Raw genomic sequence first — 24,513 nt, forward strand, 5'->3', positions numbered from 1 at the left:
TTTTACAGTAACCCATGGCTCTGTACTGAGTAGTTACCCCTGAATACAATGGGCTGGAATGGACCTTCATTTACTTGTTAAATCGGAGGGTCTAATAAAGCGTGACAGCATTTCAGCTGTGACCTTTCCATGGTGTTACCCTTGCTCTCTTCTATATCCTCATTGTGATTCTGTCTTTACTATGTACTGGTGGTTATTGCTTTTATTAAACAATGTAAAATTAGTCCTAACAAGGTTTTGGATGCAGCAACATTAAATCCTACCCCCCTTTTTTTTTTTTAACTTCCCCCTACAATTAATGGATTTCCCTTTCTCCTGGTCCCTCTTCACCCAGATAAATAAGGGATGTGGAAATAAGTTCTGTGAGTTATTTTTGCTGGCAAAATAACAACACAGCTTAAATGTATTTATTGGTGACGTTAGAATGATGACACCACCTTAGTTTAATTAGCACATAGTTGAGAGATAAAAAAACCCCTCTTTTCTCTTTATACTTGATGTAATTTTCAATACAGCATCTGTCTTTTTTTATTTGCTTTTATTTTTTATTTTGCTAATTCATGCTACCTGAAGACTAGCATTTAATCCTCATTTCCATTTCAGACTTGCTTGTTGTGACCCTGATCCTTCAGTCACACTGTGTGCAGGCTAAGTTCTCTGTATGTGGGTGCATCCACACGTCCTGACCCTGCTGAAAGATCAGGATGCATGCTGCCAAATAGTTTCAACAAAAACCCTGCAAACCCTGGGTTTTTGGAAGATGAGCATACCTCAGACCTAGCCGTGATAGGTAATGCTGATTTTAGCGCAAGGCACTGCTGGGAGTTTTACTTGAAAGGTAGTCTGGATGATGCTGAAGCCTCATGAGTGGTTTCTGCATACGATGCGTTAGTCTGGCTCGCTGCTTGCGGCGGCAGCAAACTTTACGCAGTAGCCCCGATCACGCAACAGCCTGGCCTCTGTTTCTGGCAGCCAAGGCAGTTAAAACTCTTGATCGCCATGTATATTCTCAGGTATTCTGTTTTGCCGTAAATACAATTTTATTTCCCCTAAAAATCTTTGACTGTTTTGTGGGTTTGTTTTTGTGGGGTATTTTTAAGCAAATGAAAATAATGTATTTACTATTCAATAATACTTCGAGTATTTACTACAAGTATTTGCTACAAGTTTTGACTTGCTGTCAAATGTTGGCTTGCTGCCAAAACCAGTCGGTGTCAGTCTGTCAGTGATTTCTAGATATCTGCTAAAAGAACCATTTAATGTGGCTTTTTTTTTTTTTTTAAGAAACTGCAGGTCACTAGCTGTTCTTCCTGAACGTTTGCCTTACTAGAACGTTACTTAAAGTTACATAAAGTCTTTTTAAAGACTTTAAAGGGAAAAAGTTTTTACTTGTGTGATTTCCTTGAAGTACTTGAGCTACCATAAGGAGGTTCCATCTCTCCTCTGTCAGCTGTTTTCATGTTGCATCTCTTTTTCTTGCTTTTTGAATGTCTTTCTCTTTTTTGCTAATCTTCTGTTTTTTTCTCTTTTTTCCCCTTTTCTCTCTCTGTAGCTTTTTTTAATCTGTCTTCGCCAGCTGCACTGGGTCTGAGGGAGAAGACTGCCACTTCTAGAAGAGTTTAAGGGTGTTATGTCTGGGGAGGGGGGGAAAAAATCTTCAGTGTTAGTGTATTGGGAAGAAGCTCGTTTACTGACTTGCATGATAGCTAAAATTGAAGTGTCTTGTAATTTGTGTGACAAGACAGGGTAATACGGGGGGAACTGGTTGTTTAACTGGGATTTTGAAGAGCAACAGAAATGATGTTTGGACTAACAATGTAGCGAATACATTTTCAAACATTGTTACGGGCATATTTTTTTTTCTAATTTTGTCTTTAATAATGTAAATGTCATGGGCTTCCATGAGGTGTGAAGCCTAAGGAATATTTTCAATATGCGGTCGTTCGATTGGGTTTGGAAACTGTGCATTCAGAGTCAAAGGAAATATAAACAGGGTGCAATTTGCTCTGCTGGCAGCCACGAAATCATTTTAACAAAGAAATAAAGTAAGAAGAATTGTGTGTTTTCATTGGTGTCCTCCTGTGTCTCACCACCTTACAGAACAGGCTGCGGTACTGTGTTGGGGTTTTTCCCTAATGAAACCTCTTGTTCTTTGAAGTTAGAAAAAAGTTAGTGGCATCAGGAGGGAGAGGTGATGCTGGCAGCCGGTACCGTAGGCACAGTGACCGGCGCGGGCGCACAGGCCCCAGCCCTCACGCCTCAGCCCGCTGGCCCGTGGCCCTGCCCGGCCGCCACCATCTCCTCTCCCCATGCCGGGGCTGTGGCCTCGGTACAAAGGCCCAGAGCCCGGTTTACGCCGCCAACCCTGAGGAACCAGCGCTGTTCATCCCCATACCTTTATAAATTTCATGTAAATTTAAATAAAAAATATGAAAGGCAGCATGCGTGTGGTCGTGTTTGCTGCTGGCGCGGTCGGTGTGGGGCTGAGGGTGCCCGCAGGGCCGTGGGGCTCAGCCTGGCTTCGTGGGCACCGGGGGTGGCAAGGGCGGTTCTCCGGGGGGAGGCACCCCACCTCGGGCCCGCCAGGCTGCCTGCAGCGCCCCGGGGCCGGCGGCTGGCACCCGGCGCTACGCTGCCTGCCCGGGGCGAGCCCCGCGGAGAGCGAGGGGAACCCGGCCTCTCGCTCCGGCACCGCGGGGCCCGGCGAGCAGGAGCCTCTGGGGCGGCACCCGGAGCCGGGCGGGCGGGGCCGTTCTCCCCGCCCCGCCGCTTCCCCCGGCGGCCTGTGGGGGCCGCGGCTCGGTCCCCGCCGCCGCTCGGCGCCCTGAGCGGCCCGGCGGCAGCCGCCAGGGGGCGCGGGGCAGCGGCGGCGTGTGGCGCGGCGTGTTCTCGCGGCGTCTCGGGCGCTCGTGACGCGCGGCCACGTGACGCGGCGCCGGCCGGGCCGCTCCGCGCGGGTGACGGGGGGTACCGGGCCGCGGCGGCGGGCGGGGGGGCTGGGCCGAGTGGCGGGGGGGGGGGTGGGGGGGGGGCTGAGGGCGGGCGGCGCTCCCCGGCGAGCCGCGGCCTGGTCCGCACGTGGGGCCTGGTTCCCTCCGGCACGCCCGGGCCGCTTCCGCCGCCGTGAGCGCCTGTGCCCGGCGGCTCGGCACCCACCGGCGGGGGCGGGACCGTCCGCCGAGCCGCCGCCCGCCATGCCGCCGCCGGAGCAGGTGCCCGAGTCGGTGCTGGAGCAGTGGCGGCAGTACAACGAGACCGAGCGGCAATGGGGGCTGCGCCGCCGCTTCATCCTCCGCCACCTCCACGGCTACCCCGGCGCCGCCATCGACCAGCTGCTCTCGCTCTCCGTCCTCTGGACCAACCACATCTTCATGGGCTGCAGGTGAGGCCCGGCGGGACGGCACCGGCACCGGGCTGCCGCCGGGGGGCGGCTCGGCAGCCACGGTGGGGCCGGGGGCAGGCCCTGAGGTGGGCCCGGGGCCGCGGGGGAGGCCCTGAGGTGGGCCCGGGCCCTGAGGCGGCCGCCCGGGGTGGCTGTGGCGGGCCCCGCTGCCTGCCGGGCGTGTGGGCCCCGGGGTGCCAGCCCGGCTCCGCGGGACCCCCCAGGCCTGGGGCGGCCTGTCCCGCTGCCCGGAGGTGCGGTAGGAGTTTGAAGCCGGGGCCGGGCGAGGAGAAGCGGTTCCGGCTCCCGTCGTGGCCCGGGGCTGCTCGGCTCAGCCTGGGCCCCAGCCGGCTTCTGCAGTGACGGCGGAAGGGGCTGGAGCAGAGCTTCGGTGCCCGGGTAGTTTTCTTGGCTCCAACATGCGTATGTGGAGGGGAGCAAGCTGCTGAGAAAGTCTATAGATGTGTTTTGAAAGTAGTTCCTGATGTCCCACCCCTGAAGACTCGTTAAGCGTGTGGTATTGTGCTTTGTAATTTCAGTGAACGTGGCCCTCCAAACCTCCGGCAGCCTATTCAGTCCCCTTAAAGCTCAGTTTTTCTGAGAGAAGAGGTTTTCCTTCACCAGGGTTACTGCTAATGCGCAGAAACCACCGTGCTGTCACCACTAGCAAGGTTGCAGAGATCTGTAGGAACGTCACTCCTTCCCAACTGCCACTACTGATGTTGTGATTATTTTTAACTGGACATAAGGCTTTAAAGACAGAGGCAACTGCCTAACGACTAACTTCAGCAAACTGTGCAGGGACGGAGGAGCTTGTAAACACTAAAGGGCATGTAGTTTGACTTGTATTAACGTTACTGTCCTGAAGCCTTGTTGGGCAGGATTTTGTGTTATTTGTACACAGCCACGCCAATGACTTTAAATGTAGACCTGCATGTTTTCTTCTTTCTTTCAAATCCAAGTACCAAAATTGAACATAGTTTTAGAACAGCTTCACGTTCAAAAGCCTGAGTAGTATGTTAAAATTGAGCGTATCTTCTTAAGCTTTATAGTCTCTTTGGTCCATCAGCTCATCTTAATGTGTTTATGTGCTGTCTTAATGGCACACTGTCTTTGCGACAGTGCTTTTGGGAATCTATGCAATAATATAGTTACGGGGGGGCTGATGACAGAAGTGAAGAACTGTGTGCCAAGATCTCAAATCCTAAAAAATGATGCAACTTAAGCCTGTAAGCACATGTACTTTCCCTGATGAACATCTCTATCTGCAGCTCTCAGGGGAAACGTGAGCAATAGATTTAGGCACGATGCGGTGCAGAGCCATTATCAGCGAGGATGTGTCCTCAAACCTTGTGTTGTGCATGAATGTGAATGCACTACACTGGCACGTGAACAGCTGCGCTGTTACAGAGCACTTGGCAGCTTTACTTAAGATTTGTCTGGGGAAGGGAGGAGACCCACAGCTTGCTCTGGAACTGCTTTTTGCTGCTTGGGGAGAGCTGTTGTTGCTGTATCAAGTGAATAACTTCAAAGTTTGGGGAGTTTTTGTTGGTTTGAGTTCATTGGGTTGGCTTTTGGTTTGTTTGGCTTGGTTTGGTTTGTGGTTTTTTTTTAAAATGTTGAGCATGTGCTAGTTGAAGGCAGTCTGTTCATTACAGTCTTTGCTGATGAAACGTGAAGGTGTGTTCTGCTGGGGGATGACATGGAAAATGTCCAGAAAGCTTAGAAAACATGGTCTGTGAGGAAGGCGTTCAGTAACAGGATCCATTTAGCTTAGGGATGGATGAGAGAAGATGCCTTGTGTCATCAGGTGTGTTAAAAGTGGCTGCAAAATGGAGAGGGGGGAAGCAGGGAGCATTGTGCTCCGGAGCTAGAGGGATGAGGATAAGAGGTAACATTTAAGTTACGCCCAGGAGACTTTTAGGCATTGGAAGAATAGGGTTCCTCCGCCTCCATGTGCAGTCACCACAACCTGAGATGTCTAAGGCCAGGTTAGACAAACACGTTGGGACTGGTCGATGTTCCCCCATGCAGAAATCTGAGCCCCAGGTATCTCCATCTTTTGGGAAGAAGAGTGGCACGCTCACGTCAAATCTAATGCTGTTCTTGCACCCTGCTGGAAAAGGGTATTGTCCTTCATGTTCCCATCACAGGTAATGTATTCTTCTCTCTGTAAGCCAGGGAGAGGAATAGAGATTCCTGCCCCGCTCCCTTCTGGCTGTGGGAGAATGAGGGTATTGCCACCATCGGGCACCCTTTGATCCCTCTTGGTATTTTCTTCCCATGTAGGGTTCCACTGCCTCGCTGCTGGGGGCTGAGCTGTGCTGTGTACCTTCAGATGAAGCAGGGACCACAGTAGTGTGTATTCGGAGTTCTCTGCTAGTATTTAAATGGATCTTATTTCTGCCTGGCCCTCTAAATCAGGAACAGGAAGGGCATTTCTTGAGTGGAGCGTGAGTACATTTCCAGAGCCCTTGGAACAGCAGTATTTAAAAGCTCATGTAAGTTACTGCAACTTTAGCTGCTGGGACAGTTGTGGACTCCTGTCCATGGGCAGTGACCTGATGTTTTTTGCCTTTTGAAGGTGAGCAGACCACACAGCAGGTGCAAGATTGCTTTTTCTTCTTTGTGAACCACAGTGTGAAGCTGTCAGAGGCTAGTTTCAGGCCATGTTTGTAAGTTCTCCTTGCTTAGAAAAGTTTGGGTTTTTTTCTTGTTCAGCTTCAGCGTGCACACGGCTTGATGTGACAGATTCCCAGAGTGGTGGAAAACTGAGATGGTCAGGGTTGTGAGGCCAAGAGGGATGGGGTCGTACAGTGCGTGTCCTGCCTGTGTGGAACTGCAGGCATGCTGCAGCAAGGTCAGGGTTTGCACAGAGCTCGATACAGCCACCTCACGTCTGTCGTGGCTCAGAGATTTGGAACGTTTCAGTTACAGCTACCAAGCTAGAAATTAGTACGACTTTTCAAAGAGTGGTCGATAAAGGCTGAGCAGTGCCTTTGTCATCTGACATCTGCAGCGTCAGTATTGGTGACGTGCAGTCTGTGGCTGCTGACCCAGACAAGACTTCCGTGCCAGTCAGTCGCTCCGGTGTTTACTGATGCTCTGATGCCCACGGAGACGACGACTCCTCCACACCCCTGCATTCCTTAGTGTTTCTAGTAACTCTGCCAAATGTTGTGTTTTGACAGATAATGTATTTAAGTTTAAAACACTGTCAGTTTGGTGGCTTTATGGTTTGTTATTCGCAAATGTGTTCACTTGGAGCCAGGTAGCTTGTTAGTTGGTGTGCCGGCTCTCTGCCAGTGCTGAGCTAGCCTGGGGCCCGTGGTCGGTTCCGTGATAATATTCCGGCAAAATAGGGGGAGTGTCTCCCTTGCATCAAGTACTATGTCTCAGGCAGCTTTAGTTCTTGTTTTGCATAATAAAAGCTTGTGTGTGTGTTGCTGTGGGACCAGTTCTAAAGTGGTTTGCTGTTGAATCCACACAGATATGGCTTGCAGGTCATGGAGAAGGTTCTCAAGATGGCCGAAGGCATTGATATTGGGGAAATGAGGACGTACGAGTTGGTCCCTAGCAGGAAGCTGAAAAGACACCGCTCTCTGTCTGACAGTGAGTATATCCGCCTGTGTGTCAAAGGAGATACTCTTCCCTGTCACTGTTTGGTGAGCATTTGTGGGAGCATGGGGAGAGTGGTGTGCCATGGGGCCACCTCCGAGAGAGCCAGCATGGCAAACTGAAAAGCAGTAACCATGATGTACTCTGCTAGACTGCAGTTGCTTCCCCTCCTCTGCCATTTGTGGGGTGTACATAAGTCATGCAGAGTTCCGTTTTTACTTAAGAAAATGTAGTTTTTCATTGAAATTACCAGGTGGTTGATTTTTCCTAGTGATAGTGTTAGGGAAATGAATCTATGTAATTTCAGTTCAAGGGAATTGAATCTATGCCCTTCTTCACTGTGGTGAGGAGCAATGTTCTGACCTGAGAAGGGACTGTACATGTGCATGGAGACATGGGGTTTAGCTTTTTGACTTATGACCTGCCTGGAGCATTGCAGGGACATTAATTTATTTCTTTGTTGGGTTTTTTTTTTTCTCCCTGCTGGGCCTCGAAGAGACCTGCATATGTCAGCCCAGTCCCCTGCTCTCAGGGGTCAGTGTTCCAGCTGTAGCTTTTCCAGTGGAGGAAATGCAGCAGGCAGAGGGGCTGGTGGTTCAGTGGCTCCATCCGCTGCCTCCTCTCCTGCACCTTTGGAGCTTTCCGCCCCTCTCTTGGGCGGGAGGGGTGGGGGAATTGTTGATGTGTGCAGGTTGTGGGTGTGAGCGGACAGGCCCTTGCTTTGTGAGGCAGTACCAGTAGTTTGGCTGTTTAAAGGACAAATGGTCAGAAAGCACAGGACTCCTCTAGGCTTGGATATAATCCCTAGCTCTGCCAAAGTTTCCTCCCTGATTTTGACACCCAGCAGTCTTTCTGTGCTTCCATGGGCCAGCTGCAAAACTGAGAAAACCACTTCTTTTCTCCCGTGTTTTGTCTGTCTCTCAGGCAGCAGCTCTGAGGCTGAGGGGAAGGGTTCCCTATTGCATGTTACACAGACAGCGTTAAAAGCTGCTCTGCTGGTGAGAGCCTTTAGATTCTGCTGCAGTGCAATCATCAAAATACCAAACTGAGCAAGAAATTTAAACCTTGCCATAATTTATCAAAACTGATGACTGAAGGATTTAACACATGTGTAAGAGCTTTCTCACCTGATTTAAATGTGAAGGCCTGTTTATGCCGCATGCAAAGTGGGTTTTGCATCTGCAGTGCACCGGGCTGTGATAAATACGCTATGGTAGTGTGGTGTCTAGACAGATGTGTTGCCTGACCTATATTATGGTTGCACACATTGGCAGTGGATTAGGCAGCTCATTCCAGGGTGCCGAGGTGGCCTTTTGCTCCTCTGATGAAATTACACACATGTACCGCTTCAGTGTGTGTGGGCTAAATCTTTCCCATGAGAAGTCTTGTATAACCATCTTTTAGATGTTACATATTTGCTTATCAGCTATTTGATTCTCATTTTCTGCAGTAGCTGTGCATCTCAGGATATTCTGCCTCATTGGCATTTCTTCTGGTTAAGAAACAAGAGGTCTACCAGTAATGTGTAATGGGGCCCCCCGGCCGCTGCAGCTGTCGCCTGAGGCTCGGGCAGATTTCTCCATGTTTGGTGTCCTTCAGCCAAGGGTAGTTATATTTACAGAAAATATGCTTCTATTAACACTGTCATTAACAGCCCTGAGTGTTTTGGAAATGAGGGTTCAGTGTCACTGTGTTCCTCCATCAAATGAGAAGACCTGAAGATCATGTAGTTTATCTGAGATCATCCTGCAACCCTGTGGCAGAGTCAGAGCTGAGGCTGCAGTCCTGCTCTGTTCTGTCTTTATTGGCCATAGTTTTTACTTGTTTTAATAGCTTTGAATGGATTAACAGCAGAAACGACTGGATGGGTTCAGTGGGCAATGTTGCAGGGCAGACCAGGTGATTCGGACCTAAAATTCTTGCAACTAAATATGCAGAGATTCTTGTATGGTAGTTGTGGAGCTGGAAATCCCACTGTAGCGACCTGCACAAGGGTGAATGGTCTTATTTGACCAATTGTGCATGTCTTCAGAGAGAAACCTTTTGGTTTGTGGCTAAGAAGTGGGAATCCTGTGTTCAGAGCCTGCAGGCTCCTCCTGGAGATCACTCTCCAAAAACATTGTCTCCCTGTCATAGCGCGTATTGTGATCTTGTCATTTTCTTCCACCCCATAGGTCCAGAGCCGGAAGAGATTCCTGAGCCACCCAAAAAGATGGCCCCCAGGTTCCGGGTGCGACCGCGTTTTGAGCCCATACACTTTGTCACCAGTGCTGAGAAGGACGACAGGAAGGAAGATTCTCTGGACAACCAAATGCAGGAGGTGAACCAGGAGGCAAATACAAACAGCATAGCACAGCCAGTTGAAAACTGTACAAATTCGTTTGCGAGTGCACGGGAGGCGGATCCCCAGCTCTCCAACTCAGCTGGGTTTGGCTTTGCAGGCCAGGCAGCAGCAGCCCAGAAGGTTGTGAATAGTGTGGACTCTACCACAAGCAGCGTGTTGCAGGCTTCTGTTTCTCCTTCAACTGTCCAGTCTGCATCAGAGACTTTCCCTCCGTCAGCTATAATGCTGAAGCAGAGTTTTATCGAGAAACTGTCAGCAGCTATCTGGAAAAATCTTGCTAACCCAGATGCAAACACCGGGACTGATAAAATTAACTATACGTATCTTTTGACACGTTCGATTCAGGCATGCAAGACAAATCCTGAATATATTTATGTTCCTCTGAAAGAAATCGCCCCTGCTGACCTCCCCAAGAGCAAGAAGCTCCTAACAGATGGCTTTGCTTGTGAAGTGCGGTGTCAGAATGTCTACCTGACCACCGGTTACGCTGGCAGCAAAAATGGATCCAGGGATCGAGCCGCAGAGCTGGCAGTCAGGCTGCTGAAGAAGTCTGTGGAAGTTAGAGTCATTCAGCGGAAGTTCAAGCACACCTATCACGAAGACTTGGTGGTGTGTGAGGCAGGCGTGAGCCGCCCAGATTTCCCTCCTGCTCTCAAACCTCACGAGGAGTTTGTAGTTGCCAACAGGGACTGTGTCCCGATGCAGCCTGGGACTGAATCCGTGAAAGGTTCCACTAATACCAACAAACACTGGACTAGTTTTGTCCTCACGGAGAATGCCAGCGATGCAATAGGAATACTTAACAATTCTGCCTCATACAACAAAATGTCTATTGAATATAAATACGAATTAATGCCCAATCGCTCGTGGCGGTGTCAAGTGTATCTACAAGATCACTGCCTCGCTGAGGGCTTTGGCACTAAAAAGACCAGCAAGCACGCAGCAGCTGAGGAGGCACTGAAAATTCTGCAGAAGATGCAGTCAAATATAGCAGCCATCAAAGTGACCCAGGTTCAGAAAGTGGGCTGCTCATCACGGGGCTCTGGGAGGAAGAAGGACCTGAAGGACCTTGTGATTTATGAGAACTCCAGTAACCCGGTGTGTACGCTGAATGACACTGCCCAGTTCAACAAGATGACGGTGGAGTACGTTTTTGAAAGGATGACTGGCATGCGATGGAAATGCAAGGTGCTGCTTGAAGATGAATTCATCGCAGAAGCAGTTGGAGTGAAAAAATCTGTCAAGCATGAGGCAGCAGAGGAAGCTGTGAAAATCCTCAAAAAGACTCAGCCAACTGTTGTTAATAACCTAAAGAAAGGCACCGTTGAAGATGTCATCTCCAGAAATGAGATTCGGGGTCGATCAGCAGAGGAGGCTTTCAAGCAGAAGATCAAAGAAGACAACATTGGGAATCAAATTTTAAGAAAAATGGGTTGGACAGGGGGTGGCCTAGGGAAAGACGGTGAAGGCATTAGGGAGCCTATTTCAGTGAAGGAGCAGTTCAAAAGGGAAGGACTTGGGCTTGATGTTGAAAGGGTGAACAAAATCGCTAAGAGAGATATTGAAGAGATCATTCGAAACTATGCACGCTCAGACAGTCACATTGACTTGACTTTCTCTAGAGAACTGACCATGGATGAGCGGAAGCAGATACATCAGATCGCCCAAAAATATGGTCTTAAAAGTAAATCTCATGGGCAGGGGCACAACAGATACTTGGTGGTAAGCAGGAAGCGGCGCAAGGAGGATCTGTTAGACCAGCTGAAGCAAGAAGGCCAGGTTGGACATTACGAGCTCATTATGCCTCAAGCAGACTGAGGTCAAGTGTCCCATTTGACCAGAGACTGAGCTTCCTAGATACTTAATTAAAGAAAGAGATGCTGCATTTTTTTGTTGTTGGATTATATTAACGTTTGATTCTTTTACTTCGTTAATATAATTTCTAAAATGTTGTTAGACGTTTAGAACTGACCAAGTTCTGTTCGAGTATGTTAGCACAACCCCAAAGCAGTAGTGCTGTCACTGTATGTGTCTTTGATATTACTTGTTCCTTCACATTTTAATAGTTTTGTAATAGCAAAAACACACATCCAATGAGAAGGAATTTGACATCATTTAAAATTACAGTTCCCTTATTCTTCTGACAGAGGAAGGAGGAAAAAAAGCCTTTTTTTTTTTTTAAAAAAAAAAATAAAAATTAAAAAGCAAAGGAAATGCAGTCTGGGGAAATAAACCTGTATGTAAAGCTGGTATTAATGACAAAAAAAATAAAGTTTTATTTCTGGAAAAAAGCAGGATTTGTCACACTGTGTAAAGAAAAAGAAAAAAAAAAAAAAAGAAAGTATGGAAGCTGCATTTATTCTTGAGAAGTATATGTAGCGAGGTCTTGTCTCCACTGTGTATGTATGTAGAGAGATTCCTTAACCAGTGCAACAGCACAGGGTTATTCATACATTTGTACCTTGAGCCTTCCGTCCTGCGAATTACTGAATGTGCCGTAATTGTCAGTGTATCAGACTAAGAGGATTCCAGTGCATTTTCACCTTGGAGCGCTGCTTGACATGTGCAAATACCACGGTGAAGTGTGAAATATAAAAACTGGAGGTAAATGCAGAACCCACGCTCGAAGATGCTGGTGTAGCTTGTGGGGACTGTTATATAACTTATTTTTTTACTTTGAATATAAGCTCTTTAATCCTGAGCAAAATCAAGTCTGTGCCTAATTATTTCTCTACTCCCTTACCGTACCTGTGCTTGTCAAGGACGCTTCACAAGTAAACTTTTTCTGGTGTTGCTCCGATGCGTGGTGTGAGTCTGGCGTCTCTCCAGGACTGGCGCACGCTGCCGGGAGGCCGGAGGGCTCCTCTCCTCGCCAGGGAAGCAGACTGACCTCTGCCTGTGCCCTTCCACCAGCAGCACCACAGGACACGGTGCTTTGTGAGCCTTGGAGGAGCGCTCGCTGCGTGCCTGGAAAACATCCAGCTTAGGAATTGACCTTGGAAGAGCTGAAAGTGAGATGTGCCTAGAGATGCTGCGGTGTTTCTGTCACAGTAAGGCCCGCTGGTGATTCTTCAGCACGAAGCCAGTCCTAATGAAGTATTTTGTCTCCTCTGTTGCGTCGTGTCTCAGCTATTGCTTTTGTTTTTATGCTGCCTGTGTTTGTCTCTCCCGTCTGATGTCATCCTCTAGTTTTTTTCCTCACCTCCTGTTCTGTTTTCTTTTTAAATACTCTCAGTGCTGAGGAGAGAGTGACTGACCTCTACTGATGAAGCAGAACATCCTGGTGATGTGCAGTTAGAGGCATTTTCATCCCTACAGCATGGAAAGGAAGAGGCTGCCCTGGCAGGTAAGACTTGCTCAAGGAAGAAAAGAGCAAGCGTTTGTGCCTCTGCCTGGATGGCTGCAGCACAGCTGCTGCCAGCTCTTGGAGTTCTGATTTAAAACCACGCTGCTGCTGTCTTTGTTGTCAAAAAGTAATCTGGCAGTTCATCCTGAAAGTATGTTGGCTTTTGTTGTTTACGAGTTTTTGCGTGCACTGCTCCTGCTCTCTGCTTCCGAATCCTGTTCCCGAGAAGGCAGGGCTCTAGCAGATGGCGATGTAGGAGTAGAAGGAGCCTGGTACTTTTTAGGCGATATTCCTGCAAGCCGGGGTGCAGCTCCCCCTCCCTAACTTGGCTATGCAGCAGGTCTTCAGAGCTTGGTGATGCCAAGTAAGGCAGCAAGTGCAGCACTGCAGTATTTGGGGTAAAAAAGCCCTATTTTGGGGAGGGGGGGTGGCTAATTGTGATGGTGCTTCACCAGGATTAGCTGCCCAGCATGAGGCTGCACAGGGTGTTGCTTTTCCTGGCTAGTGGCCGTGACTCTGGGCCACCTGGCTTTGCTGGGCGCAGTACCTCTGTGCCGGACCCGCCTGCTGCCTCCCTGGTTAGCTGGGGGCCTGGCTGGGTGACGGGGTCAGCGGTTTGAGCGAAGGGCTTGCCAGCCTCTCCCTTTCCCGGGGGGGGGTGTAGCTGTAAGCTTTCTGGAGAGCCACTGTGGGACTTTTGTGACGAAGGCCTTACCTAAGAAGGGTGTGAAGGTGGGGTTTTGTATTTATTTTCAGCTCGGTACTGCTCTTGTTTCTGGCTGCCTTATGTGTTCGGTCTATCCTTTCTCTTTTTAGTAGCTAGCAAGACACGTACAAAAATGGAGGGACTGATCCAAGGGCTTCTGTGGCTGTCAGATGACTTGGCCTGTCCAGGAAAGGTTCTACTTGCAGGAACGGTTGCAGCTGGTGTAGGGGCAATGGTTGTGGTGCTGCTGGTTGGCTCTGGTCCCCCTGAGGAGCGCAGCGCAGGCGGTGGCGCTTGGGGGCTTTTTTTGCGCTGGTCTGTAACTTAGTGGGTGCGAGGAGTGGGGGAAAACCTTGCGCAGGGAATGCTGCAGGAACAAGTGTGTGACTTGAGGCGGCATGGCTCCGGCCCTCTGCGGTAGGGGGACCAGTTAAGACACTGCCCCTGAGGGGCAGGGGTAACGGTAGGCAGGGCTGCAGGGGTAAAAGGCTGCTCCAGGTAAGACGGAAAGGCCTGTCCGGGGGAAGGAGCTGTTGTCACAGCGGGTATAAATCCCGACCGATAGAGCCTGGCAGCTTCTACCTTAACTGTAGAGCTAAGCAGCAGTACCGGCTTTTGTTAGGCATGAGTCTAAATCCTGTTCTCCCCCTCATAAGACAGGAGGAAAATAAATAAGATTCCTGTATCAATTCATTACTGAGCCCAAGTTGCTGCAACTAACTCGTTTCATAGGCTCCTTCTTTGCCGACAGCTCACCCCTCGCAGGCACGACAGGGTGCCGAGCTTCCTGCAAGTGCTTTTTGCTCAGGCTCGTGCCTACTCCTCCGTTTCTCTGCTGGTTAGCTGATCCCAGCCACTCTTTTCCTCCTCTGCCCCTCACGCCTCCTGGCTGGCAGGGCCGAGCTTGTTACCCCTGCGCTACAACTGGCACAGCTTTCGCCCGAGCACAGCAACTACAGGCCAGGATGCCACCATCCTTCCCTGATAGGATCCCACAACAGCCTCCTGCCTTCCCAGAGAAAATAACCACAGGTATACACCTCTTGCCTATTTATACAATAAGCACTAAGGTTACACTTTATTTACAAGTTTTGAAAAATGTACAGTTTCTTACATGGGTTACTTGTGCAAAGTTATACTTCTCAACTAACAGACCAAATGTGCACACAAAAGACACTGGAACAGTGGACAACACAATTGTAGGTTTCATCCCACACTGCTGCTTTAAGGTACTGTATCCAAATGTACAAACTTAGCCTTACAAAAAAAGTGAGTCTGGACTTACAAATGTTTTGTTTGGTTTTTTTTCAGAGTTGAAAAAATACTTTCATAAAACTGAAGGGAAACTAACTCAAGCATGCAGCAGTAGCTCACACAAACCACACAGTAATCTACAGAGAGCAGAAACTGCAGAGACTCAAGTGCCTGCCCCATTCTTTATTCGAACTTTCCACAAGGCAAAGTTGGATCCCAAAGACCTTAGCTTTCTCAGCTAAAAGAGAAGGGGCAGGAGAAGGACACCAAAGGAGAGTAATTCCACCACTGGAACACTTCAGGTTTTACCTCTTCCTTAATGTGGAAGACCTTTCGCTCAAGAGTACACAGGTCTACCTGGTTTTGTCCAGTAATGCCTCAGTGACAGGACTATAGAAACATATTGAAGCAGTCTCTGTAGGCGTGTCCTTTAAAATAAAATGAAAAAAAATTGGGGGTTGTTTCTCACCCTAAGCAGAGATCAGAGTACCACAACCGTAGTGATTTATGTATATCTGTACATAAATCTTGCATGTGAAGTGCAGAAGTATCTAGCATTCCACAGTCTTAATAAGTTTTTGAATTGGAATCAGTTTGAGTTGCATTTTTTCCCACAAGTAAGGAGTTGATAAACCAATACAAAAGGGAAACGAGATTATTTCTTCTCTCAGTACTTACAAATGCAGTGGGGTCTAAACCAATAGTAGAGGTAAATGACCAGCCTGGACACATCAGCACTTTAGTTAATATCAGTTAAAAAATGTGTATGTATATAAACATCCCTTTTATCAAGCTACACATAAGCATCACTGTGTATAACACAATTACAATTAAAAGCTTAGTGTACACTACAGAAATGCACAATACTGCCCTAAGACTGGAGAGGGACCACAGAAAATGAATTCGGCATCAGTAACTCTTTTGCAAGTAACCCAAGTACAGAACATTGGACTTCAAAGTGGGTGCTTTCTGATGTCCAGGGAGAAGAAGCTTCAGCAAGGGAGGGTGGCAACAGCACAACAGCTATTCTGCTTTCAAAGTAAATGCTAGGAGGAAAAAGATGACTCAGACACTTTGTTTATTTTCCTCGTCAACAGAGTGTTCATTTGCATCATCCTGGGTCAACAGTCACGCCAGCTCTGTTCTACTATTGCAGAAACCCGTTTTTCATATTCCCGCTTATTCTCTTGGTATAGCTGAGCTGCCTGGCTGTTTGCTGGACTGTTAGGATTTGGCTCATCCAATAGAGACTGTGCAAAGAGAAAAAGATTCTTAGGCGCTTTACAGGATGCATAGTTTTCCAACATGCTCTGCAAACTATCGGTACTAATAAAGAGTGCAGAAGTTAAGCTAGATATAGGTAGAGTACGTTGCATTATTCCAGCTGTAAGTTACTGGAAGCTTTCACTATCGGTCTTACTGTTGGCAGTGCAAGTGACCGTTTCATTGACAGCCAAGCAGCAAGACCCATGCAGTGCAATCACTGGATGGGCTCCCTTAGTGACCACCTGCTGCCATTGTCTTGTCAATTTACATCTGGAAAGTATTCACACTTTAGCAAATATCAACAGAGCTGCTATCTATACTGGGTATCAGCAAGAAGGAAGAAAAAAAAAAAAAAAAAAGGTGTTTCCCAAGCTGTTTTTGTCAAAGTGGCCTAATTTCATTCTGCCTTTTCATGCAGTTCTTTTTACCTGTATGGATGTTAAGATGGAGGAGACATCGTAAGTCGGACTCCAACGATTCTGAAGAATATCCAGACATATACTACCATCTGCATAGACTAGAAAAGGTTCAAGAAGAATGGCTTAAAACAGAAGTTGTACAGCTACTCAGTTTTTTCCTAGTATTGCCCAATCCTGACAAACACTACAAAAGTCAACAGTGTCTGACAGCCTTAAATCCAGCAAACAAGCCTGTAGGTAGGAAGAGGTGAAGCTTGTCATGGGCAGCTGCCTGAGGTACTTAAACTTGACCCCTGCTTATTCTTCAACATCGAGCTTCTCTGTGACAGTGCAACTACCACAAGGAAATCCAATAACAAATTTTAGGGCAAAAACATTTAAGGTACCCAAATGAAGAACACAAGCGAAAAGCTCTTTACACATAAGGTTTCCGCAGAAAATACCTACAACATCAGTGTCTAGTCCCCTTTCTCACAGCAGCTTTAGCAGAGCCCCCCCTCAGTGCACTTTATCCACACATGCTTACTTGCTACCTGTGAAAATTTCCAGTATTTCTTCACAAAGTTAGTATTTGTTTGGATGCAAGGAATACATTGCCAACCGTTAATTAGTAAGGAAAGAGATTAATTAAACAATCTTACTATCACTGGCTATAGTTGGAAGCAAGCACTGCGTTTCAAGGTACGTCACTCTTACAGGCATTTTGGGAAAGTGATAAAAGACAGCTGCATTCAGCAGCATCATTACGCTAGGCAGGCAATCAGTACAGACAGGAGTCCAAGGCACTGCTATTTAAGAACAAAATATTCTTCTGTAAGGTTTAACAACAGGCAGTTGAGAGAGAAGAATGTCTCGCCATTTAGGCGTTACAGAACAGTATTGGCAAGAGGCTCTTTTTATTGCCCCTTTCATTTCAAGCCTGAGCACCGCTCCCATACTCATCCTTACCAAAACTACACAGAACCACACTGGAATTTTGCCACCTTATTAGATAGTGGGAACTTTTAAAATAAATGCATCTTTTTCTACAGCGCTATAGCAAGCTGTAATTAAAAAAAAAAAAAACCAAAAAAAACCCCCAAAAGAAAAGCAGCATTGTATAATTCCTTAATTACTTACCATTTGGATGAAACATTTTAGAGACAAATCTAACAGTAGGTGGCTTATTCGGATATTCTTCTGTGAATTCTATTGTAAGTTTGAAAGTTCCTGGAGTTGAAAGAGAGAGAAGGAACCTTTATTCAAAATGAATTTACACAAGGGATGAATAAAGAGCATCCCCTCCACAAGCACAACCCAATACTATTGTGCTCATGCATGCATGTTGGATATGGAATACAGATTGCTCAGTCCTACAACAATTCACCTGCTCTCTTCACAGTTAATGATTAACTCCGAAGTCCTAGACACCACTGACACAAGAGTATCTCCTGTGACTGACTTTTATTGCCAAAACCACCACCCCAGTCAAAAGGTTTGTGTAAAGAAATAAATCTGCCCTTGAGGTTTTCTTCCACAAAGCCTAATCCCAGTGTACTGTAAAAACACCACAAGTGGGTGTATAACCATCTGCGTAACAGGCCATGATGTATTAAGTCCTAGAAATTGGAATATGCTATCCTGACAAGGGCCTTCTTACTTATTTCTTGGTTAAACTTCAAGAAAACACATTTTTTAATCAACAACTGTAAGGTAATCAGGTTGTATTGTAGGAAAGTAGTATCGAAAGCAGCAATCCATAGCAAGAAAGACTCTTTAAAATAGAAATGAGATCATTCACTTCACCCTAACTAATCTTCCTTTGAGAAAGACTAATTGAGTGGAAACAATGTAGCTAAGTCCCAATCCAATCGTTTTAACAGCCTGCACCAAGAGGAGTTATTTTAGCCCTTCTCCTCAGGCTATGACAATCTGAGAATAAGAAGTCTGTCAACTAAGCTACATAAAAATGGGTCCAAGGGGCTAAGTACTGCTAGTGATTCAGATCAGTAACTAAGGAACTCTACGTACGCCACTTCAAAACATGCGTCTCTTTACCATGCTATCACCCCTAGACCAACCAATCCAAGAGGCACTTTATGTCCTGGGAATGCCCAGAGAGAAATAGCTGAAGCACCTTCATATAAATATATAGCTCTCCTGTAAAAGGAACGCACCTTACAGTAAGTAATAGCTGTAACAAGCTGCCAGGGCAGACATAGTACCTTTTTTTAAAAAGGCATTCTTACATATCAGTGACAGGGCTTTTCTCCCTGCCTAGCACTCGGTGCCCAAATTAAAACTCAGAGGCTCAGACATAAAGCTCAACCTTGCTTCTTAGTTAGGGAGTTTTCTAGCACCAATATAACAAATGTATTGCTTTGGCTGGCTGGCAAACATGTGCCGACAACTGGTAGCCAGAGAACAAATTTTAAAATGCCTCCCCCCCCAGATCAGCAAAGATTTGCAGTATTTCCCAGGGACTCCTTCCTTTATAAGGACATAAACTATAACATTGAGTTGCAGGAAATTAAGGTCATTGCTTTGACGTTCCGGTTTGCATATGAAGACAGTACGGATGCTCCAGAGCTTTCTGTACAGCAGTGGGAAGTCTCAACATCCTAAAAATAAATTTTTGCATGTTTGTTATGTTGTTAGGCTGCTAATAAAAAAATAACACGAGAGCCAACAGCATGCTATTTTACTGTACAATAAAAGGAACCACAGTAGTATAGTTAAGATTGTTCAAATTAGCGGAAGTCTGCAGTGGGGCTTTCAAGCCCTACTCCAGCTAATAAAAGAGAGGCACAGAGCCAGATCTGAGATCAGTTAGAAAGCTGGCACTGGGAAGTTAGCAACAACTTCTAGCAGCTGTGAACATCAGCTCAGAACTACCTGTCCTTCCCTACAGTGACAGTCCCAAGCAACACTGGGCCTTTAGAATTGAATGCTTTGGAGATTTCATTTTAAATTTTTAGAGATTCCCAGCTCTCCCTGCCCTAGTTCTGTTTCTCAGTAGCCTCCTTATGAGGTAGGAAAGCAAGCACTTTCTTCTGTGGAAGAGTGACTAAGCAAAGAGTAGGCTGAAAACTGAGCACAAACCATCAGATTGTACAGTTCAACAAGCATACTTGAGAAAATGAATGCTATTCCAGAACGCTGAAGTGGGAGCAGAGGGGACAGATAAGATGGCCAAAAAGCAGTAACAAGAGGCGGTTTGGTCTTAGAATCCATTTAAAGCTACTGCAGGAAAGGGAAGCTGTCTGTCCCACCAGGGGCAGGGCAGCATTACTTTTAACACAGATCTGAGTGAGCGGTCAAACAGCTGCCAGCTGGAGTATCTATTGACTCAGGTTTCCAAGTCAAAAAAGACCCAGAGTGACAATGGCTCTTGAAAGTGCTCCACAGTACCCAACACCTTGTTGTTGAGCTTTATTAAAGGACAAATCCAGGAATTTGATGAACCAAAGTCCAAAGGTCACTTACACTGGAAGCCCACACAAGCAAAACAGGTATCACAACACACACTGCTGGGTACGAGGCCTTCAGTATCCAGGCTGTTCTGTCACTAATTTTAAAGCTTTCAACTGGTATTCCTTGCGACTTACCCTAGACAGCCAATTTTAAAACATCAAGTTATCAATAATGACAGTGAATATGATATTTGGATCATCACTGATCTTAGGAGAACATTCTCTTCTCTCCTGTATTTACCTTGTTGATCTGTTCCTCCTATCTCCGGAGGTGAGACTCACGAGGCTAAGAGTGAGGTTTCTGCACGACCTGTATGCTGTCCCGAGTAACCCCTGCCCGACCAGCACCCACATTGCTGCCAGACCCTTCCTGCTGCAAGGAACAAGAGCAGCCCCCACTATTCACTCCACCATCCATAAAGCAGGCGCAATCTCTTCCCCTCCTGCATGAGGATACAGAATCCATATTCCATACGCAAGGAACAAACCACAAAGGCGGCAAGTGCCTTGCTTTCTCTGTTCAAGCCTCCCGCACGGTCACAGCAAGGCGGGCTACTACAATAGCTGTGCTACTTAACTCTCTCCAAGCCAGGAATCCTGCGCTAACCACACTATCATCATCCAGTTTCAAAGAAACAGGTCTGAAGGACCGGGAGAGCCTGGGTTTCCATCACTGTGACAGCACTACCACTTTAGATACCCCACACATATAGATTCTCAGAAATACGAAGGGCAGGATAAATATCCCCAGGGTCCTACTGCAGACACCTGCAATCGAATCCTCTTCAACGAGAAGATGGAAGTTATGCTGCTGATCTAAATTAGTAGCTGCTCCTAGGCCAAGTCAGCCTGTGCACCGAGTTGTGAAAACACCCTCTGAAGTCTGGGGGTGGAGGGGAAGGAGGGTTGTTAGCTGCATTATGCTGCACAGCAAGTAAACATGCCTGAACTTAAGTTTTTTCAGTTCGGACAAAGATAAGAAGCCTCAGAAGCTAAGACTGGAGAAGGGCCTTACTAGAATGAGGATAAAGAACAGTAATTCTTATGATGTTGAGACTATTACACCTCTAGTTCAACAACAACAAAAAATAATCACAGGCTACTCTCACAATAACTAAGGTATCTAAAGTCTTACAGTATCACCAAAAAGTGACAAGAGCCTAAAAATGAAAATACAAAGTAACTTCTGAGAAACACTGCCCTGCAAAGGCTTCACCAGGATTACAGAACTCCAGCATACCTTTGACTCAGAAGTCTGCACAGTTACAAAACAAACCCAAACTAGCAGCTCAATACAGTTAAATAAGAATTCCCTTTATTTTACCTACATTAAGCTAAACTGCATCTGAACTGTGCTACTCTACTCACTTAATGGAAGAGCACAGCTGAGGCACCAATACACCCCTATCTCTAGGCACCACTTAGTATTTTGTTATCTAGCACAATGTAAGATATGTCCCAGAGAAAAGGAGATAAGCATATCCTGCAACAAAAGACATATCTGTTTTCCTGAGCGCATACTGTGAAAATACACACTTTGCTATGAAAAGAGCAATCCATCACACACCAAGATTGTATTAGATCAACCAAAGCAGTAGGACAGCAGTAGCAGACTGAAGCATGTGTTTAGACTTCAAACTGCTGTGAATGCAACATGTCCTAAGTGTTTGAGATAAAGACTTAATGCTGCCACAGTGGAAAGCCACAGTGGAAAGCACAGAGGAAATCATTATGTCAGGGCTCTCAAAAGTAGTCTCCAGCCTTCTGCAACTAAATCGAAATATATGGAAAAAAGCCCTTATAGCATCTGTTAACTCCACACCGAGCTGGAAGAGCCTGAACATGGAAACAACCTGTATTTTAGCACAGTGCAGAGATGGCTTTCTGCTCCAAACATAGAATCACTCTATTAGAAGCAGTGCACCAAGAACCTAAGCAGCTCTAGCAACCCTCGCAGAAGTTTAAGGAAGCCCTTCTTTAAGGTTTACAAGATGAAATAACAGAATGTATTAGTCTATCTGCTCTATTATGTGACATCAAGGAATACTGAAGTTCTGAACATTAAAACTTCTGAAGCAGCTACCACAGCAGGTTTCTTAACTAATGAAATACTTTTTAAAAAATAACTGGAGTCTTTGGGGTTTTCTTAGGCCTGAAATATTTAAAATCTTTAAGATCTTCACAGGAGAAAAAAAAAAAAAAAAAAAAAGAAAGAAATCTGCCATTTACAGGCATGCCCACAGGTACTACCTCCGAGGATAAACAGAGACAAAGGAGTTGGCCAAGAACAACATTAAGAGTTAAGCACAAATTTTTTCTATGCTTTTGTCATGAGTCATTGAGATCTAGGATTAATTACAGCCTGCACCGAAAGTATCTTAAAAAACACATCACCGATTTCAGTTAGACAGCATTTCGTGTCTAACAAGTTTTCACAAAAGATGATGAAGTATTCATACAGCATCAGTAAAGCTATAAAACACATTAAGGCCAGATGGAAACTAAGAAGAGACAGGTATGTCACAACGACCCATTTAGTCAGCTTTTAAAGTTAGAAAGTCCTTTCAATTTTAACCCTGAACGATACCAATTAAAGCAGAATGAAGTATATGCCAAGAAATTTTTTTTTCTAAAAATCCATTTTGAACTTCCTCAAACATTTAGCCCATTTCCTACTTCAGCTGACTCACGTTGGGACTTACTTGCAAAACACTTCCAGCATAAGAAAAAACAATTCAGAACAAGTGACAGTGGTTCTGTACCAGGTTTTTGACGGTTCTCCCAATGTGAGTGTCCCTAAATACACAATCCAGGGCTCAACAGGAAAACTTGGAAATCCTTAAAATAGTACGTTAAATTAAGACTTGGGGTAGTCAGAATTAGCGATTACAAGCAAGCCCCTACAAGGCGATTCGTATGTTTCTGTAAATCAACATAGCAATCTAGGTCTACACCACGTTCTTGGAGTGGGATAAATAAAAATAAGGGAGATTCACCCAAGTCCAGCACACAGACATGCGGTGAGGTGCACAGGCACCCCCGCCCCTCCCCCCTCAGGCCCACACCTGTTGCGAGCCCCCGGCCGCGGCACCCCACAGCGCTGACAGATCACAGCAGGGCCCCCTGCCACAGCCCACCCGCGGGCCCACGTCGCACTTACCGTCCTCGAACGGAGTCCCCTCGGGCCTGGAGGAAGGAAGAAGCAGAGCACAGCGTTACCCCGCGGGCAGCCCTGCCCCCACCACCCTGAGGCAGCGCGGCGGCGGCCCCCGCGGCCTGCCACCCCCAGCCCCCCGCCGCCGCCCGACTCACCCGAAGATGACAGCGTTCCACACCATGATGTTGTTCTCGGAGGGAGCCCCGCTCACCCCGGCCGGGGGATCCTCCTGCAGCCTGCGGGACACGGGGAGGGCTGAGGCGCCGGCCCCGCCGCCCCTCCGGCGCCCCCCCGCGCCGCCAGGGCCGCCCCTGCGCACTTCGCGTAACCCAGGCAGGTAGCTACACGCCCCTGCGCAAACGGCGTAACCCGCGGGCGGGCAGCGTCGGCCGGCGCTACGCAATCGGCGGAGCGCGCCCTACCCCGCCGCCATGTTGTGCTGCCCCCCTCCTCCCCCGGCAGAGCCGGGCCCTTCGTCCTCCTCCCGCTCGCCCTCCCCGTTCCCCTCAGCCGGCGGCCTCGGTACCTCTTGAAGTCCCGCATGAGGCGCCTACGGGCCGGAGTGGACATGGCGGGCTCGGGGTTATAGATCACTCATACACCGTCAGCGGGAGGACGGAGCGCCCAGGGACGGCGGCGGCTGCGAGCTCCGGCTGAGGCGGCGGCAGCGCCGACGGACAGGAGCGATCGCGGCCCCTACCACTGAGGCGAGCGCGGGGGGGACCCTGGGCTGCACCGACTCCTGCGCCGGCTGCCGGGCGATCCTGGGACGTACCAACGGCGCGGGGAGAGGGGGCGGAGCCGGATGTCGCTGAGTCCCCGTCCCAGCCTCTACCACCGCGGCGCGGGGGCGAGGGGCGGCGCCTCAGGCAGGGGCTGTACCAAGGGCTGCGGCGGCGGGGGTGGGACGTGGCCTGTGACGTCCCGGGGAGGGTGGTGGCGGCGCGGAAATGGCGGCGGCTGGTCGTGAGAGCTGCGCGGCGTTCGGTACCGGCAGGGCTCTTCCTGCCCCTTGGCCGGCGCCGTGGCTGAACCCGGCCGGCAGTTGGGCCCCGCGCAGCCGCCCGCTGCCTCCCCGCGTCGGGGCCGGGAAGTGAGAAATCCCGTGGGTTGAGATAAAGACGGTTTAACAGGTAAAGCCAGAGCCGCAGGCAGGCAGAGCAGCCCAAGGCGTTCATCCAGCACCTGCCATGGGCAGGCGGTGCTCAGCCATCCCCAGGACGGCCGGGCTCCAGCACGCGTGACGGTGCCTGGGGAAGACAGACGCCATCACTCTGAACGTCTCCCCATTCCATCTTCTACCCTGAGCTGAATATGACGTACTGAGCATGCTGTAATACGGGATGGGATACCCCTTGGGTCAGCTGGGGTCACCTGCCCCGGCTGTGCCCCCTCCCAGCTCCTTGTACCCCCCAGCCCACTGGCTGGCTCTGTGCCAGCCCTGCTCAGCAACAGCGAAGACACCCCTGTGTCAGCAGCGCTGCTCCAGCAGGATCCAACCACAGCCCAGTACCAGCCACGGTGAAGGGAACTAACCCTGTCCCAGCCAAAACCAGCACAACCTGTTAT

At 48.1% G+C, this 24,513-nt stretch overlaps 3 protein-coding genes across 7 annotated transcripts in view; 2 read left to right on the forward strand and 1 right to left on the reverse strand.

Moving 5' to 3' along the window:
• Positions 1–2,068, forward strand: part of SEPTIN6 (septin 6) — a 31,685-nt gene extending 29,617 nt beyond the window's left edge. For 2 of the 5 annotated variants that reach the window (XM_037407916.1, XM_037407914.1), the window contains one exon: positions 1,553–2,068. Coding sequence is in view for 3 of the 5 variants with exons in the window: in XM_037407914.1 (XP_037263811.1) it covers positions 1,553–1,562 (10 nt within the window). In the remaining 2 variants the exon portion in view is untranslated. The other 3 variants (XM_037407917.1, XM_037407911.1, XM_037407910.1) reach the window with 2 other exon arrangements.
• A 1,005-nt stretch (positions 2,069–3,073) lies between these two features.
• On the forward strand, positions 3,074–12,051 carry NKRF (NFKB repressing factor). The gene is given in 5 exon segments (XM_037407715.1): positions 3,074–3,382; positions 6,873–6,994; positions 9,175–9,926; positions 9,928–9,964; positions 9,967–12,051. Coding segments are annotated over 5 exon segments (2,295 nt in total). The 5' UTR covers positions 3,074–3,194; the 3' UTR covers positions 11,163–12,051.
• A 2,388-nt stretch (positions 12,052–14,439) lies between these two features.
• On the reverse strand, positions 14,440–23,721 carry UBE2A (ubiquitin conjugating enzyme E2 A). Its single transcript, XM_037407718.1, has 6 exons — positions 23,471–23,721; positions 23,100–23,180; positions 22,948–22,973; positions 17,455–17,544; positions 16,345–16,433; positions 14,440–15,900 (listed from the first exon to the last, which is right to left on the reverse strand). Exons 1-6 carry the CDS (start codon positions 23,512–23,514, stop codon positions 15,772–15,774), a joined length of 459 nt encoding a protein of 152 aa, XP_037263615.1. The 5' UTR covers positions 23,515–23,721; the 3' UTR covers positions 14,440–15,771.
• Between the last annotated feature and the right edge of the window lie 792 nt (positions 23,722–24,513).

Source organism: Falco rusticolus, chromosome 14 (genome assembly GCF_015220075.1).
Source record: "Falco rusticolus isolate bFalRus1 chromosome 14, bFalRus1.pri, whole genome shotgun sequence".
Taxonomy (NCBI): Eukaryota; Metazoa; Chordata; class Aves; order Falconiformes; family Falconidae; genus Falco; species Falco rusticolus.